The sequence below is a fragment of the Morone saxatilis genome, unplaced genomic scaffold (genome assembly GCF_004916995.1).
Source record: "Morone saxatilis isolate NCDOM2014 unplaced genomic scaffold, NCSU_SB_2.0 Contig20, whole genome shotgun sequence".
Lineage (NCBI taxonomy): Eukaryota > Metazoa > Chordata > Actinopteri > Moronidae > Morone > Morone saxatilis.
In genome coordinates, this window is record NW_023339763.1 from 16,396,428 (window position 1) to 16,412,738 (window position 16,311).

The 16,311-nt window shown below is 41.3% G+C and overlaps 1 protein-coding gene across 2 annotated transcripts; it reads right to left on the reverse strand.

The window, feature by feature from the left end:
• Positions 1 to 8: 8 nt before the first annotated feature.
• Positions 9 to 15,733, reverse strand: nlgn3b (neuroligin 3b). Of its 2 annotated transcripts, XM_035667306.1 has the most exons (7): positions 15,447 to 15,733; positions 11,435 to 12,105; positions 9,518 to 9,577; positions 8,520 to 8,669; positions 7,478 to 7,663; positions 4,262 to 5,051; positions 9 to 1,272 (listed from the first exon to the last, which is right to left on the reverse strand). In XM_035667306.1, the coding sequence occupies exons 2-7, from the start codon at positions 11,913 to 11,915 to the stop codon at positions 474 to 476; spliced, it is 2,466 nt and encodes an 821-aa protein (XP_035523199.1). In that variant the 5' UTR covers positions 11,916 to 12,105; positions 15,447 to 15,733; the 3' UTR covers positions 9 to 473. The 2 variants fall into 2 exon arrangements, with proteins under 2 accessions (XP_035523199.1, XP_035523200.1); XM_035667307.1 differs by lacking the exon at positions 9,518 to 9,577 and having other exon boundaries at positions 474 to 1,272.
• Positions 15,734 to 16,311: the final 578 nt, after the last annotated feature.

The window sequence follows — 16,311 nt, forward strand, 5'->3', positions numbered from 1 at the left end:
AATGTACCATGAGAAATATGTATAAAATAGCTTGATAATAATAATAATAATAATAATACTGCTTTTCAGCTTTTCCCAGATCTCATCTCCGTCCACCACAAGTTGAATGTCACTTTGTTCCACGAGATCAAAATGGATATCACAGAGTAAGAAAAAGCTTCCCATACAAATCCAACTGTATAAACATTATACTAAGTTCTTGCTAGGTAAAGGTTCCAAAAAAGCCAAAGTGGAAAATGAAATGCACTTTTTTCTTTTTGCCTTTGAAAATGATTATTATAAAATGACTCTGCAGTTAGACTTCCTATTATGAGAGAGCAAAGGCAGGATGTTGGCGGTTGTACACCTTTTGGAAAAGACAGAACAAACATATTCAATCCTAGTTTACCTACACATCCTAAATACAGTTTTACATTTCCATGTTTTATGTACGTCACAGTTCCCTTCTCCAGCTCCTCTCGCCTCCTGCCAGGCTATACCCGTGTGGTAGAGTGGGTGCTGGGCAGGCCTGCAGAGCTGTAACCAGCAGGGAAGGTGCTGTATGGACTCATGTTGGAGAGGCCCATCAGAGAGTTGGGAATCATGGTGATGTTGTTTGGCGTCATCAGAGGGATGTCGTCAGGGGAGCGGCGCTGGCTGAGTGAGTAGTCCATGCTGGGCGAGACGTGAAGAGGATTGTGAAGGGCTTCACACTGGTTTCTCTGCTGGGACGAGAGGGTCTCATCTACGGTGGTAGTGTGGCTCATGTTGTTGCCCTTGCTGTCACACTGGGGACTGGGCTGCTGGGACGTGTCCTGCCGACTGCGCTTGTCCTTGCGGTAGTACAGAGCGGCAAAGGCCAGGACGTTGAGGAAGAGCAGTGACGCCCCTACAGCAATGGTGACGCTGAGCTCAGTCGAGTAATCTCTCGGGTTTGGCATGATCAGAGGACCCATCTCCCTCCCCCCTTCGCCGTCATTGTGGGCAGTGGATACAGGAGGACGGCCAGTGCTGCCGGACCTCTTACCGTTGGACTGGGTGGGATCCAGCGGGGTGACCTTGGTGGTGGTGGAGGAGTAATGGAACATGTCGTGGAGGTTGTAGAGATGGGGCACCAGGTGTTTCCAGAAGGCCACCTTGGTGGCGCGGTAGTGATCACGGATACGAGGCTTCAGGCCAATGTGCAGGTACAGCTGGTCGTAGGGGTCGTACTTGGACCAGGCCACCTCCTCAAAGCGGTTGGCCTTAGTGTGGATGAACTTGGTGTCTTGTGGCACTGGCTTGTTAGGATCCCTACGGACACAACATAGACAGAAAACTTGAGTCATGAAAATAAATGAGATGGAAGAAAGCCAAATTCAATATTATTGTTGATCCACTTCCAGCTTATTATCTTCTTGTGATGATCTTATCAAGGTATCGATCTAGAAACATTGGGCCTAACGCATGAATGTTTTCTTATTTTTCTCTAATATTTGTTCTTCCACAAAGCAATAAAAGAAAATACAAAAGTCCATACGTGGGATTCATAAACGTGCACTGACAGCCAAGCCTGTTCTTACTCATCTCAGTATGTTGATGAATTGTGTTTGATCTTAAATTGGATGCACGAGCCAGGAAATTTGCAATTAACATATGGAATCGCCCCAATAAATCCACATATAGGGGCAGCTGAGTGCTGTGTGCAAACCGCAAACCTATAAGCCACTGCCATTTGACAGGTAATGTTAAGCTCAGACAAAATAAGACAAGATAAAAAAGGGAAAGGGAATGCCGCCTAAGGGCAGCAAAAAGTTTCAACAGTCATGGATGAGCGCACTGGAGCCATCATTGGAGAGGTTGCTCTGTCGGGGGTGCAGCCAGGTCGTGTGCTCCCCGCTGGCCAGATGGCCACCGCATTCATTTATGATTATTTGAACGTTGATTAATGGACTTGTTTTTTATTGAGGAAATGGAACAGATTTGGAGGTGGTGCCTTGATGTGCTGACCAGTGGTATATAGAAACTGAATGTACTGTGGAGTTAACTGGAGAACTTTGGGGAGCACACGACTAACAGGGGACTGGGATATGCTATACCTATACTGCATACTTACAGATGAGGTGGTGGGAAATAGTTTTGAACCTAATCATCTTTAATTAGTAAAGTAATAAATAACTTAATTATGAACTAAAATGAATATAACTAAAAATACTGTTTTTTTAATCATTATTTTATTAATTGGCTTTTGTGTGTATTGGCTAATGTGTGGTCAAAGGCAATTTGAATGAATGCCACAGAAGTTATTAAATTGTTTGCATTCACGATTTAAAGCCCCTTCAAGGAACTCCAATTTTTTAATAATTGTAGCGCCCCCTGTGGACAAAGGTTATAGTGTTTCCACCGCCTTGCATCATTGCTTTCAAGGGGAAACCGACCGAATCCGACACGGTGGCAGGCATTAAGAGTAACCACACAGAAATAGGCAATCTTCTCGCTGATCATCTTGTTTATGTAGGTCATATAGAGACATCAGTATTACATTGAGACTGTTTCATAACCAGTTAAAAACTCCTTGTAGTATGTTTAAGAGCAAATTTGTGTGTACAAACGAGTCATGCATGCATTAGCTGTATATAAAAACTAACAAATCTAGTTATTACATTTTTTTGTTTAAAACAAAATAGAACACAATTCTTTGCTTTGAACATTTGTTTGGTTGTTGCACTGTATTGTTGATTATGTGATTTTGCTTAAAATACCATCATTCATATTGTGATGATTATTTTAACCACATTGCTCAGTATAAAAGCCATTTCGAATGCAAATGGAAACAGATGGCCTGTTTGTTAAATTATAAAACAGAAAAAGAGGAAGAACTTCATCAACATAAGGGCCAAAAAGGAGGTCAACACAATGCAATATCACCATCTCTCCTCAAGGGCTCAGCATTCCCTCATTCCTACACACTAAAACGGCAGCCTACAGTGACCTGAGTTGTGTGTCCTCCCACTGCTAGGGTCATCGTCCACAAAGACTCATTGCAGCTGCATGCATTCAAATTGCAGGAAGACTCCAGCAGGGCAGCATTGGAGTCCTCCACTACAGTGCAACTCACTTACGTGTCTCTTATCTCCAAAAATACACAGCCAATCTTTGCCTTTGTATGACAAACTGTAAAAAACGAGCTGTCAGAGGGAGAGCTGCTAAGCTTCACTCCGTTGCACTTTTAACAGCATGTTTTTCCAGTGCTGACTCAGTGTTAGTATTAATATCAGGTCAACATCAGACCATAGCTTGTCTTAGATAATAAACTCTCCTTTGCTGGAAACTTTATTGAACTGAAAAAGTCTCCTGTCACCCTAAGAATACTTTAAAATGTCACTGCTTCTAATGATAATCCGAAATACCAGAAGAAAAGACAGCTCCACAGTTCAAATGTCTTTTTGGCACCAGTGTATCAATGCTGTGTACTTGGATATACAGTACATACATTTCTGTACCGATTATTTGTGCAGCCCCTCACAGCAGAGTTGGCAGAAGGTTTATGGAGTACGTCTTAACTGCCTCTTCAAATTTTCTTTTCAACACAACCTTTTTGTTAAACAGTGCTTTAAACATTTATGTGAATTAAGCTGTAAATTTTTAGATCCATCACCTTTAGGAAGTCTGCCCAAAGTGATGAAACTTTGTTATGTGCGTAAAGAGAGGTTATACAGAAGACTAAACTGGGTCTTTAAAAAAGCAGCAACATGGCATTTAAAAAGACACAGCTTTCATTAGATGGCGTGTGCTGTATATATTCCTCAGTTTCATCATTTAATGTGACCGTACAGTCAAGCACCACTTTTTATGTGAGTGTAAAATTAAACTGCTCTTTACAGGTTATGGTGAGGTCAAATCAATTCGAGCAAAGGGGAAGCAGAGCAAACTTACAGTAAGAAGTGTCTGCATTAATGATAAAGCTTATTTAGAGACTTTTGTTGTTAAGGAATTAATATGAATTTATAAAAACTGAAGCACCACTTTTCATGTGCGAGTTCTTGTGCACTAACAAAGGAGATAAGGTAATGTAAGGCTGAATCCTACACTCCTTTAATCCGGGTGATAAAAAAAGGGGAAATGTAGCAGAAGTTAGAGGTTAAACATCTCAACACAAGTAAAGGTCTGCACAAGTGATGTTATGTTACACCACAGGCCAAGAAAGGGGTGGGATACTGGATGAGATTTTAATGGAAGGTACATGTAAGTAAGCCACACTGATGTTAACATGTACTTTGTCCCTGGATTTGCTCTTACTCACCCACTCTTGGCGAAGTTGGTCCAATAAGTCATAACCACAGCGCTGAGCATGATGTCGTTCCTGGAGAAGTTACAGGGGAACAGGTCAGTTGGGCCCACCATGGGGATGCCAAACACGTAAGGCACCTCATCTCCGTGCGCTGAATCTGACCACACTGGCTTCATGAGGCTCTGGCAGTGATGGTAGAAGGCGTAGAAGTATGTAGGCGAGCCGTAGCGGGCGTGTAGGTCAGCCGTGACCACTGAGGGTTCCACCCATTGGTGGTCAGTGAAGAGAGCCACCAGGGTCTTCCTCCTGGTCTCCGGGTTGTCCTTGTCAGCCCAATCTGTGTACATGAATTTAATTGTTTCCCTCAGAGTGTCCTTCCCTTCTGGGTAGCCATACAAACTGTCCACAAAGTCTGACACAGCAAAGTCAAAGTCACTACCAGACACGCCGTCCTCCAGGTCCATCACGTTCTCCACGAAGCGCAGTCCCTCACCCTGATTGACACCCAGCATTATATCGTAGTTAAGGAACTCGCCTTGCTCCATCAGGATCTCCGGGTCGTCTGGGATGACGTCTCCGTCAATGACAGGACCGAAAGCCACGCGATATCGAGCAGGCTGGATGTCTTGCTCCACCAGCTCCTTTGCGCTCTTTTTCTGCAGGCAGGAGACCATGTCCACGGTGTCCAGCACGTTGCAGCCAACCCTCTCAGCCAGCATGCGAGTGTACTTGACTGGTTGGTAGTTAACAGCCCAGCTGGATAGTGCTGAACCGCTTTGGATGATGGCTCTGTGGAACAAACCTTGGGACACAAAATCCAGAACAAAGGGACACAGAGGACAGCAGAAGCCCAGAGAACAGTGGTTAGTGCTTCGGCTCACAAAATCATTACTATTAGTATTTTTTCAGCAAAAGAGCATTATGAACTGCCCCAAGAAAATACATGCTTTACTTTACACTAACTGCCATTTACAGTTCAAATCAGATGCTTGTTGCCACACATTCATACATGTCATGTACTTTGAATACTAGCCAGGGACATAAAGCCAAATAGTTGAGCCTTGCTGATGAGAAGCTGCTCAGTAAAGCAGCTGGTAGAAGAAACGAACTGGTAATAGGATGTTGGCCCATTCTGTCGTTATAATGGCAAAAATACTTGCTTTTCTCTGTTGATCACGTATTTGTTTCATGTGGCGATGCAGATGACAGTGAATACAAGTCAAATTAATGATCAATTTGCAGCATTGTTTCAGTGAGGCGGTGTCTAGTTTTCCCTACACTAGTTATTTCACAGAGGTACTGTATTTGTAGAATCGTTAATGTTGTGTGTCTAACAAGCAGCACAGCTTACATATAGACTGCTGATGCCGACTGTGTGGTGGAGGGTCTGTGCAGGGAGCTGAATATGCAGTAACCCTGATACTTCAATGTTGATACAGTAAACACGCTGCTCTGTTGCATTGTTTATATGCAGTGCATCACCTCTGTCTCTAGGGATTTTGTATCTACCACCTAAAAATGACAAGTGATATGTATCAACTCAAAAAATACTCTGCTGAGGTTAAGGCATAGCAGTCGCTGGAAAAAGAGTTGCAGGGACAGTGTCACTTTCTCCCTCCTTTGCTGTCATTTATTTCATTTTTTTTTAGGGCAGCAGCTAGCTAGTCTACTTCAAAGACAGCCGGAGGTCTTTGTGCATTCGCTGCAGCCGAGCTAGGGCATCAAATACAAACCTCACAAAGGACAGTTGCCGCAGCCTCCCTGGCATTGATGAAAACGCACAGTTTCTGCCCTCCTTGTGATTCTATCCAGCATCAATGGGAAGACCAGGGCAATAATACGGCAAAGATAAGATGTTCAATTCCCTGTGGGCCCCCCCTATTGAAATACGCACCTTTTATTCTTGCAGTGAGCTTTGGATAAGTGTTAACCAAGCGACATGATATCCATTGAAAATAAAAACCGGTAACATTACAACCTATTCTTCTTTTCGGTAGCTATCAGATACCCTGTGGGTAATGTATACTATATACAGTACAGGTGTTTTATTTGATTCCTATTGATTCCAATTTCATTTCATTAAAAATATATAACAGTGTAGTGATCACGGGACTAGAATATGCCATTTGTGCCTAAAGCACTGGCAGTATTTTTGGCAAAAAAGAAATATTGATTTTTACAGTAAATATCTGATGAATTTGGATTTTGTTTCTGGTCCTGCCTCATCCTCACACAAACCTTGTCTTTGGTAGTGTCTTCATTCAAGGCTTCGCAATTACAGAAGCTGCAAAAACATTAAGTGTTTTATATGTAATCTTTGGACAAACTTTGAAACTGTTTACCCAGAATGCAGGTGGGTGGAAGAGGGCAAACAAATCTGACGCTGAAAGACTGAAATATTAGTCAGCTGGAATGGTAAAAACTGAGGGACACAGGTGAACGTGACGACATGGTGAAAAGTTTATAATGCCAGTGGGCTTCTTTAAGAGCTTCACATTTTAAGAGGCAAAGCTTTTAGGCTGATTAGACTGAGTAGAGGGGAACAAAAGCAATCACTTACTTAACGAATACCCCCTTTACCCTACTCCCATATCATAACACTTCATCTCCCTGACAGACCATTTAGAGCTGCACTTGAAACAAAGAATAAAATTCCAAAATGATTAAAAATGATTGTTCAAAAAGTAACAGTGACATGTTCAAGATAATAAATTAATATGACTGAGCAAAAATTAAGTCTTACATCTCAAGTGTGTGGATTTTGACATTACTTTAAACGTCTCTCCCAACTCCCTTACTTCACCCTCCCCTTCCAAGTGCGAAGGAGAAACTAGGGTAGCCATGAAACGCTCAAACCAGAACGCCCCTATCTAGAGCCAGTGGTTTGTCCCTTCTGAATAGAAACATGGTGCTTCTACATGGCGGATTCCATAGAAGACGACCCGCAATGTCTGTAGATGTACTGTCCCTTCTGGGCTACTATAGAAACATAGTGGTTTTAGATGTACAAGGCTCATTCTAAGATAACAAAAACAACGATTCCTATGTTCTGGTGATTATACACTAATGAAAACATAGTTGTGAATATTATATTCCATTTCTGCCAATAGATGCCCCTAAATGTTACACATTGGACCTTTAAGTTATTACTACTTCAACTTTAGCTGATAATAAATCAGTATCAATCAAAGTCAGAGATAACTCTGAGAGTGAAACACTGACTCTTACCTTCTGAGTGGTGGGACAAAGTTAGCAGGCTCACACAAGATGCACCAATTCCAGATCCAAAGACTGTGATGCGACCCGGGTCTCCTCCAAAGTAACCGATGTTCTTACTTATCCAGCGGAGAGCTTGAATCTGATCCAGAAGCCCATAGTTTCCTTTTGCTGCCTGGTCACCAGTGCTGAGGAAGCCTGAAGTACACAGAGAGACAACAGAGCCAGTGCTCAAGTATTGAGTATATATGTCACAGTTATGATCTAAAGTTGTAGCCCAGCATGGCATCTGAATGAACTGACACTGTTTCCCCTCAGGTGCGAATATGCCTTTCCTCTCTCACATGGTGTCTTGACTACTTTAGTCAAGTCCTCGTAATAGTCTCTACGCAGCGATGCCCCTCAGGAGGTGATCCGGGCTCTGCTCATCAAATCTGAACACTCTCCTCGCAAGTGCATAAATAAATAAATCTTTTACTTGAGCCTATTTCTTTACATGAATTTTATAAAACCACACAGAGGTCATTGCTGCTCTTATAATTGATCATATTACTTATTCCCTTGTCTACTGTAGTCTCATCTAAACAACGTACTGTTTTGAATGTTAAACACAGGGAGACGAGGAACTCTTGACCTTGTGAACAGTGCATCCCTCCATACTCTATTTAAATCATTCTTTCAAGAATGGCAATGGCTGATAATCTAGTACAGATTAAATAAATCAGCCTAAAGGAAGATAAATTGTGTTTTCAGAATGGGTCTAAAACAGCTTGTGTGCAACAAGGACAGGACATGATATGTGTTTGCATCATTTTTCCTCCGAGGACAGCATTTGTATGCAAATCAAGCTATGCCATCAGTTGCCTATATTTACTGTTTTACATTTTCTTTTTCTTTCACGTCTCTACTTCTTTTTATGGGTTAATAACAGCAACACAAGTGGAAATCAATGGCCATTGTGACAGTTTATTTTCTTGGATTAAACAGGGACTAAACACATTTAACAAAACATCTGAACCCCATTAAAAGTTAACACACAGAGACGCTGTATCACCTAATATTCCAATTCTGTAGTTGAGCGTGACAACAACCACATTCCCGTAACTGGCCAGCACGCTGCCGTCCATCATGTTCCCTGTGCCCTCCATATAGGAGCCTCCGTGGATGTAGACCATCACAGGGCGAGCTTCAGAGTCTCTTATATCTGCAACGTCAACACACACACACACATGCTGAGCAAACAGAGGCAACAGTAATGAAACAGAGGATTAATAAAGCACTTGTACTAACGCTTTATATCAACAGTATGAGTCAGTGTGAGTTCAGTATGAGGTATGGGTAAAGACTGCTTAGAAAAGGTGCTTAGAAGCAGTGGTAAGCCTGTGGTTTGAAAGCTGTAATGACATTCAGAAAATGCATGGTAAATACACTCTGACAAGGGGTGTATGAATAAAAAGGTCAAATATAATTAACAACAGTTGCATGTAAGCGCTCAACCAAGCATTCTTGTGCTCTGTAACATATGTGAAATTCTCTAGATTACAGGTAGTAAGAGGGGGAAAAATCGATCTGTGGTTTGATCTCAGTTGAGAATAAAATTCTATCATGATGGAATTTTAGAGCTCAACATACAATATGCATGCACAAACACGTTTTGCGTGTGTGGACTTCAACCGAAAATGACCACACTGCACTGAGATCTTGTTATCTACTAGTACGAGCTAAAGTAGAAACCAATTTGTAATATTAACTAATGACTGTCTTTAAAAGGATTATAAGACAGATAAGTAGATAATGCAATCTGTGGATCAATGTGCGCAGCAGCAGAGATGTAGCACTTACTGAAAGGATTGCAACAGTGCTCGAGATGTGAGGTGCAGGAAGAGCAAACTTATGTAATCATAAATCAGACAACATTTTTCTCATTCCACTCAAAATAACAGAACCCCCACGGTTCCTAAGGAAAGTAAAAACTAGGAATTGTAAGATCTTCATCCACCAAACTCAAACTAAAAGGATCCATGCATCAAGACTTTGAGCTCTTAAAAATACCTTCAGATATATGAGTCTCAGCATGTGAGAAAGCCGCCCCCTTTTTCTTGTGTTGGCTCCCTGGGATTCACATGAGGAAAAAAAAAAAGGAAAAAAAAGAAGAAGAATTCAAAATAGCATGGTTGACTGTGGCTCTTATTTAATATACGGTCCAGTCAAACTGACAGAACCAGGAGAAAAAAGATCCATAAATTCAGGCGAAAAGAAGTTTATGCCATTTACATACAGAATGTTGCACTTTTTACTGCAATTGCTTTCTGACAAAATGTAGAGAGGAAAGAAATTCTTATTCCTTGTTAGATATTTGTAGGAAATGCAAAGTGTGTATATGCACACACACACATATGCACATATACACACATTGTTATTTTTGAGTGTTTTGTTATCTATCTACTTTGTTATATTGACCCAGCTGCCTTGGCTGTGACTGGAGTAATACATCTTTCTTGGTTCATTTTTTCTTTCTGTATAGTTATATGTTTACACTGTCATGTCAGTTCCTTGTGTAACCCACTGTAGGATAGTTACTGAAGATAAAAGGTATATGGTTTATTGATGAATAATTAATAAACTGAACTTTAGTGGGGCATCAGGCCACAAAAACAAATATAAAATTGCGGAAATTTCAGAAACACACTCTTTAATTTGACATGGCAAAAAGAATACTGGAGATGAGCAAAAATGAAAACAGCAAAGGTTTCAACGAAACAAAACAAATACTAAAGTCACAGAATGCCTAAGGTGCATTTTAAATAAACAATGATAAGGTCGGAAGAAATAAATGTATAGAAGTGATGATTTGTGTTACTTCCTTTTGAAATGTGGATGCAAATGTGAAATTGAATTAACCTGTTTGTGTGCCGGTGAGGAGGCCTTTAGGCAGCACTCAGACCAGGAGCTTTGTAAAACGTGGGCTGCACCATTTTGGGCCGCTACCTCTCAAACAGGCTGTTTATCTGTTGTTGCTACGCTACCATAGAAAAGTCCGCAAAGAGTGCCGTGTTACATACAAAAGATACACGGTTCAACTTTGAATGCTGAATGTTTGGTATCATACTGAAGGCTTGTGAGGGAGGAAATATATCCTCAAAAACCGTGTTTAATTGGTGTATTGAAGTAACCTGAATTAGGGAAATCTGTGTGTCAACACTAGATTTAGAGAGACGATACAGCATGACTATGGTATTACATTGTTCTGCTAATCTGCATATTCACAGCAGACACACAAAATGTTCCCTTGCTGGTTCATTTCACACTTCTATTAGATACAAAAAGGGAGGGGTTCAGCAAGCAATAGACAGGACTTGACTCCTGTACCTCACTAATTGGCCCCCAGCAGACACACTGTCTGAGCAAAGCAAAGATTCCGTAAAATATAAAGAAACTTTTGAATTTTTAACAAACATGGAAAGCAGGCACTGCTAGCTTTACTAGATCTCCTAAGTCATTCCTCATGATTAGCTTTGATGCTCCGCGGTGACAGCCAAATATGCTAAGCTCATCATTTTAAAAGCTGAAAATTATTGCTTAGTTTAGGTGGACCAATACTTGAACAACACCTTACTTCAGCAATATTTCACTGGATGTCTATTAGTGGGAGAGCAAGCACATACCCCAGCCTCACTATGTGTATCTACACGCATTCAGTGGCATAGGAGCAGCACCTCCAGTAGCCACAACTACCTGAATATCAATAAATACCTGCTTATCAATGGGAACATGATTGTTATTTCAAATTGCATATGATTGCAACAGGTGAAACAATGATGACAGTGCTTTGGATGGTAAACCAGGGCTTGGTGGCAGCAATGACATGAGCAGTGGTCACACACATGCTTTATGACAATAACAGGACGACAATAACAACGATCAGCAGACATGGAAAGTCATTGCTGTCTATTTACCACACCAACTTACCATCTTCTGTCGGAGCGTAAATGTTTAGATATAAACAGTCCTCGCTCTGATCCTGAATGTATGTGGCTACTGTGTCCAGGTTATAGGTGAACCATATGGGCATCATGATCTCTGGCACGGTGTTGTGGATGTTCTGAGGGCACACAGGCATGAAGTGGGTAGCATTCTTGATACCTGACCAAGAGGAGGGCTGCTCGGGGGGCATGAAACGCTTCTCGCCCACAGGTGGAGCAGCATAGGGGACCCCCAGATACTGATCAACGGGCCTGAGCACCTCGCTGGGCACGGGAACCCTGAGGCCTCGCAGTTTCCCAAACTGGGTGGTCACTGTCGGGTAGAATTTCTGGCTCGTTGCCTTTGTGAGTGACCAGCAGGAACATAGTATCCACCAAAGAAGAGCACAGTGGGTGATGGTTACAGTCCCTTGCTGATGTAGCAGGTGTGCAGGCAACAGATGGTCTCTAAATGTAGCCAGCCACATGGTCTGGGCCAGACAGTGCCCTTGCAAAGCACAAATGCACAATGTAGTGTCCGTTCAGTCCCTCTGCACCAACCCTGTCAAACAGACATCACTCACTGCGCCTTTGGCTCCGACGGTTATCAAATCCAAATACACCTCAGCCAGGTATGGACCGCCCCCACTTCCTCTTTTCATTGCAGTGCACACAAATCTGAAAACAAGATTATTAGAAAAATGAGACGAGAAAACATCAAAACTTGATGTCCAACATGTGTATGTAATTGACTAACATTGGATAAAAGTCAAAATCTTCTTCCTGTATCTTGGAGCTCTAAATACATAATTTTTCATAAGCTTAGTATCAGTAAGCCAAATCCATGGTAACACTTCTAATAACCTTTAGGGATAAACTGCTGTCTTAAAAGAGCAAATGTATGCTTTGACATGAACAAATCAGTGAATACTGATCTCTGTGTATCAGTGGAGGAGGCGATGGGAGGAATCTGAAAAATCCATCTGCTGTGATGTTGGAGTGATGCTGTGAAAGCATCTCAAGATAAAAGGTGTTAAGCACCCCTTCTCTTATGTAAAAGCAATAAAGTGAACAGGGAAGAAAGGCACATCTTTAATATGCATCGAACAGAGACTAAAAGGACCACACTGGGGAAGAAATATCTGACTTGATTGTGAGGTTTCAGTGTTTAATATATTTCAAAAACAACAAATATCTCACAGCTTCACTAGGGAGTGTTTGTATCTTTATTGTGTCTTACATCTAAGCAACACTGTCTGCTACGTAATGGAAATGTCTCGGAACAAACATGTCTGATGGGACCACACTAGCACCACCCCCGTCATAAAGCAGAGTAATTGCAGGTTAATTGAAATTCTTGAGGACGGCTCTGAAAACTGTTCAGTGTTGAGTTTTAGAGGAAAAGGATCCATTGACACTTCTTTTTGTTGAAAATCTGATTTGTTTAAGTCTGGAATGCAGCCCATCCATTTTTCTCCACACTTTTTGAATTCTTTTAACAAACTCTGATGATTAGTCTGTTGAAAAATGGGGTTTTTAATTCAGCTTTTATGATCATAAGAAATCTGTTCAAACACTTCATCTATTTTTCCAAGTATTAAGAAGTACTGCATAAATGCTTATTCACAATCCTGTTGATTACACATTTTCCTATCATACTGATGTCATCACCAACCCCCCGTGTATATTATTATGTACTGCTTGTTTCATTGTTTAATATTTGTATTTGTTAGATTCCTTTTTCTTTAAACTTATATTTATTACATTTCTTCTGGAGCTAGACGCCTGTATTGTGTAGGATACACTTGATTTGATTTTTCTTATTTCTAAGGGGAAATTCCCTCCATCTTAGAGCTTATAACATTTTGGTAATACATCATATAATGTGTAATATTGGACCTCTTGATGCAATCATACAAACATTCGCTTTGCAGACACATTTTATCAGTTTTTCACTTTAGCTCTCACTGGCTCGTCAATGAACAAAGCAAAAACAAGCTTGTTAACCTAATCAAATTTATTGACGAGTGCTGCCTCGAGCATTGCGAAAGACTGCAGCTAAACAGCTTTCTTTCAATCTGATGAACCTATCTATTAAGACGGAGGACAATTTCTTCCTCCTAATATGAGAAACTAATTAAGCATAGATGTGGTGCATTGGCTTTTCTTTTTCCCTGCAGCATTTTGTTTACACTAGCAGGAACGTAAACACCAATAAAGGCAGCTCATTCTCTCTTTCACAGGTGTGCAGGAGCACTTTACCTGATATGAACATTCATTGTTTCCTCTAGTTTTTAAAGAATGGGACGAATCAGAGTAATATCACACTGGATCATCTGAGAAATATTGTACATCTCTGCCCTAGGCCGAGTCCGTCTGTATTAATTAACACTTATGAATGTTCCCCATAGCCAAAAAAGGACAAAAAGACTGTCTTGTTCTATCCCCTATCTGTGACAATGATGAACGGCTCCCAAGACATTAAAATGGAAAAGATAGAGAGACAGATCGGGGCACATCTTCTGGTTTGAAACTGACACTGCTAATAAATCATTTGCAGGTAAAAAATCCTCTCTGCTCACAAAACCTGCTGTCAAATCATTACCAATGATCAGATTTGCAGTTAAGGGCTGTACAGCGGGTATCAGACTTGGTTAGTTGTCTCAAGCTTATGAAGCAGTAAAAAAAAAAAAAAGACACACATGCTGGGGCTGCTGTAGATCAAAGGGATCATATGAATTCTTAAAAAGAGCGGCATTTCCTTTTAAATACACATATCTTCAAGATATTAGTCATAACACATTTGCATTTTCTTTTATTTTTTTGCAGTTTGACATCAAATCAAACTTCTGATTTAAAACACTGGAACCACGCTAAGATTACTGATTGCACTGCAGATTGTCAGAGCAGCTGAATACTGCCTTCAGCTGGACTGCAGAGTATTATATTCCCCAACTTGTGCTCTGCGATGGGACAGATGTGGTTAAAAGCTTTATAGCTTACACCAAATGGGCCATGTAATAAAAGTGAGCCATCACTCAGTCAGGTTTGATAGACTGCAAGTTTTTTTGGGGGGGCAATTTAGATTGGCAACAGGGATGGAAAGAAAACCAGGGTGAAATATTTCTTCCCAATTAAATGCTTGCAATAAATCAGTAGTTCAAAAATCACTATGTTTTACAACCCTTACATGTTATTCTAATTGACTGTTTTGCACCAGCCAGATGTTACATCGCAGTGGTGTTTTGGGTCAAAAGACTCGGGGTTTCCTGGGACCCGAACACTTTAATTCCCATTTGACTGACTAGATCTCAATTACAGACCTATTAGATTGAATGCTATAATCACATTTCTCTCCTACCCGTTACAGTCTCTACACCTACATCATCGACAGGCACACAATTCAACACCAATTCACCACTAATAAAAATCTCTGGGACAACGTCTTATTGATTAGGTTCGGTTGCCTGGGGGCCCTTAACATGAAAGCATTTGAGAAGGAGGTATGCCAGACAACAGTATTGGACTCCTAATGCCCTTGTAATTCGACTGGTTTGGATCAAAACCGTTTCAGTGGATTTCCCCTAAACCCCCCCCTGATTTAGCAGTGCAATAAAGATGAGCAAAGCACGGATGCAGGGAAGATACCTTATAGAGAACATGCAGGTAGCACTTAACATAATGATCGGCGCTTTATAAATGAATGCAAGGATCCAGACCCACGGAGAAAAGCAAGCCACAGCCCAGATAGCATCGACAAGCTGCTGTAGTGTGTGTGCGCTGCCTCACGTTGTGACTGAGGAGCTTGTTTAATCTAGGTCTAGGACGCTGTTATAATGAATAAAATGGTGAGAGAGAAAAAATAGCGAGCCAACAAATGCTCCATGGTCTATTCTTGAGCAATCGCTTTAAATGAAGCAATGCTCCCAGATGTCAGTGATGAATCTGAACAAAGATTCATCCCACAGTGTGAGAAGAAAAAAACAACACAAAAAAACACAATCATTAGGTTAACTCACCTGCTTTTACAGAAGCTGATGCGCGCTCCATGTCGAGATTTCCTCCATACCATGCCCGTCAGTTTCGCCACAAGACAATGGTGCTGTGTGTGTGTGTGAACTGCTCGCCGGGTTTCAGTATCAAACACAAAGATCTTTACTCTTATCTCCTGCTTTGCACAGTCTGTGTGCTTTGCGCATTCACGACGCCAAGGTCAGGAGCGCCAACGGTTTTAATGGAGCGCCCACCATAGAGATCTCTCTACGGCGCCCACTGCCAGCGCGTTACTAGGCAACCACCGGGATACGCCAGTGCATTAAATTCACCCTCCAACAACCGACAAAATCCCAATTTAGAAACCATTAAGCAACGCACCTTAACCCCGGAAAACGCTTGCGTACTCGCACGCTTTTTGTGCTACCTTTGACCGGATAAACAAGTGAGGCTGCACAGCAGTGAAGGTGTGCGGGCCTGCATGCTGAGAAGGATGCGTGCATTTCGAATACATTACGTTTAATTGGCATAAGCCTTTTTTTTTTTTTTTTTAGCTAAGTGTGACATGCATGGCTGAATGAAGTAGGGTAAAAAAAACTGCAAACCTTTCTCAAATCCAGTTTTCCTATTATAACATACTTTAAATTAGATTCTATAATTTAGAAGTATTAGACAATATGAGTTTACTAATCAAGCCTCTGTTCCCTCATCACTATGGGAAATTGTATCTTAGAAAATAAATAAAAGAAAGCCTTGGAGCAACAGCTCTGAAACCTCAACAGCTCTGAAACCTCCTTATTTATCTTACAGACTGTAAGGACAATGCATGGATTTTATTTAGCTACAACACAGTGACAACAGGTGGCAGGAAATTAGTCCAGGCCTAGAAAG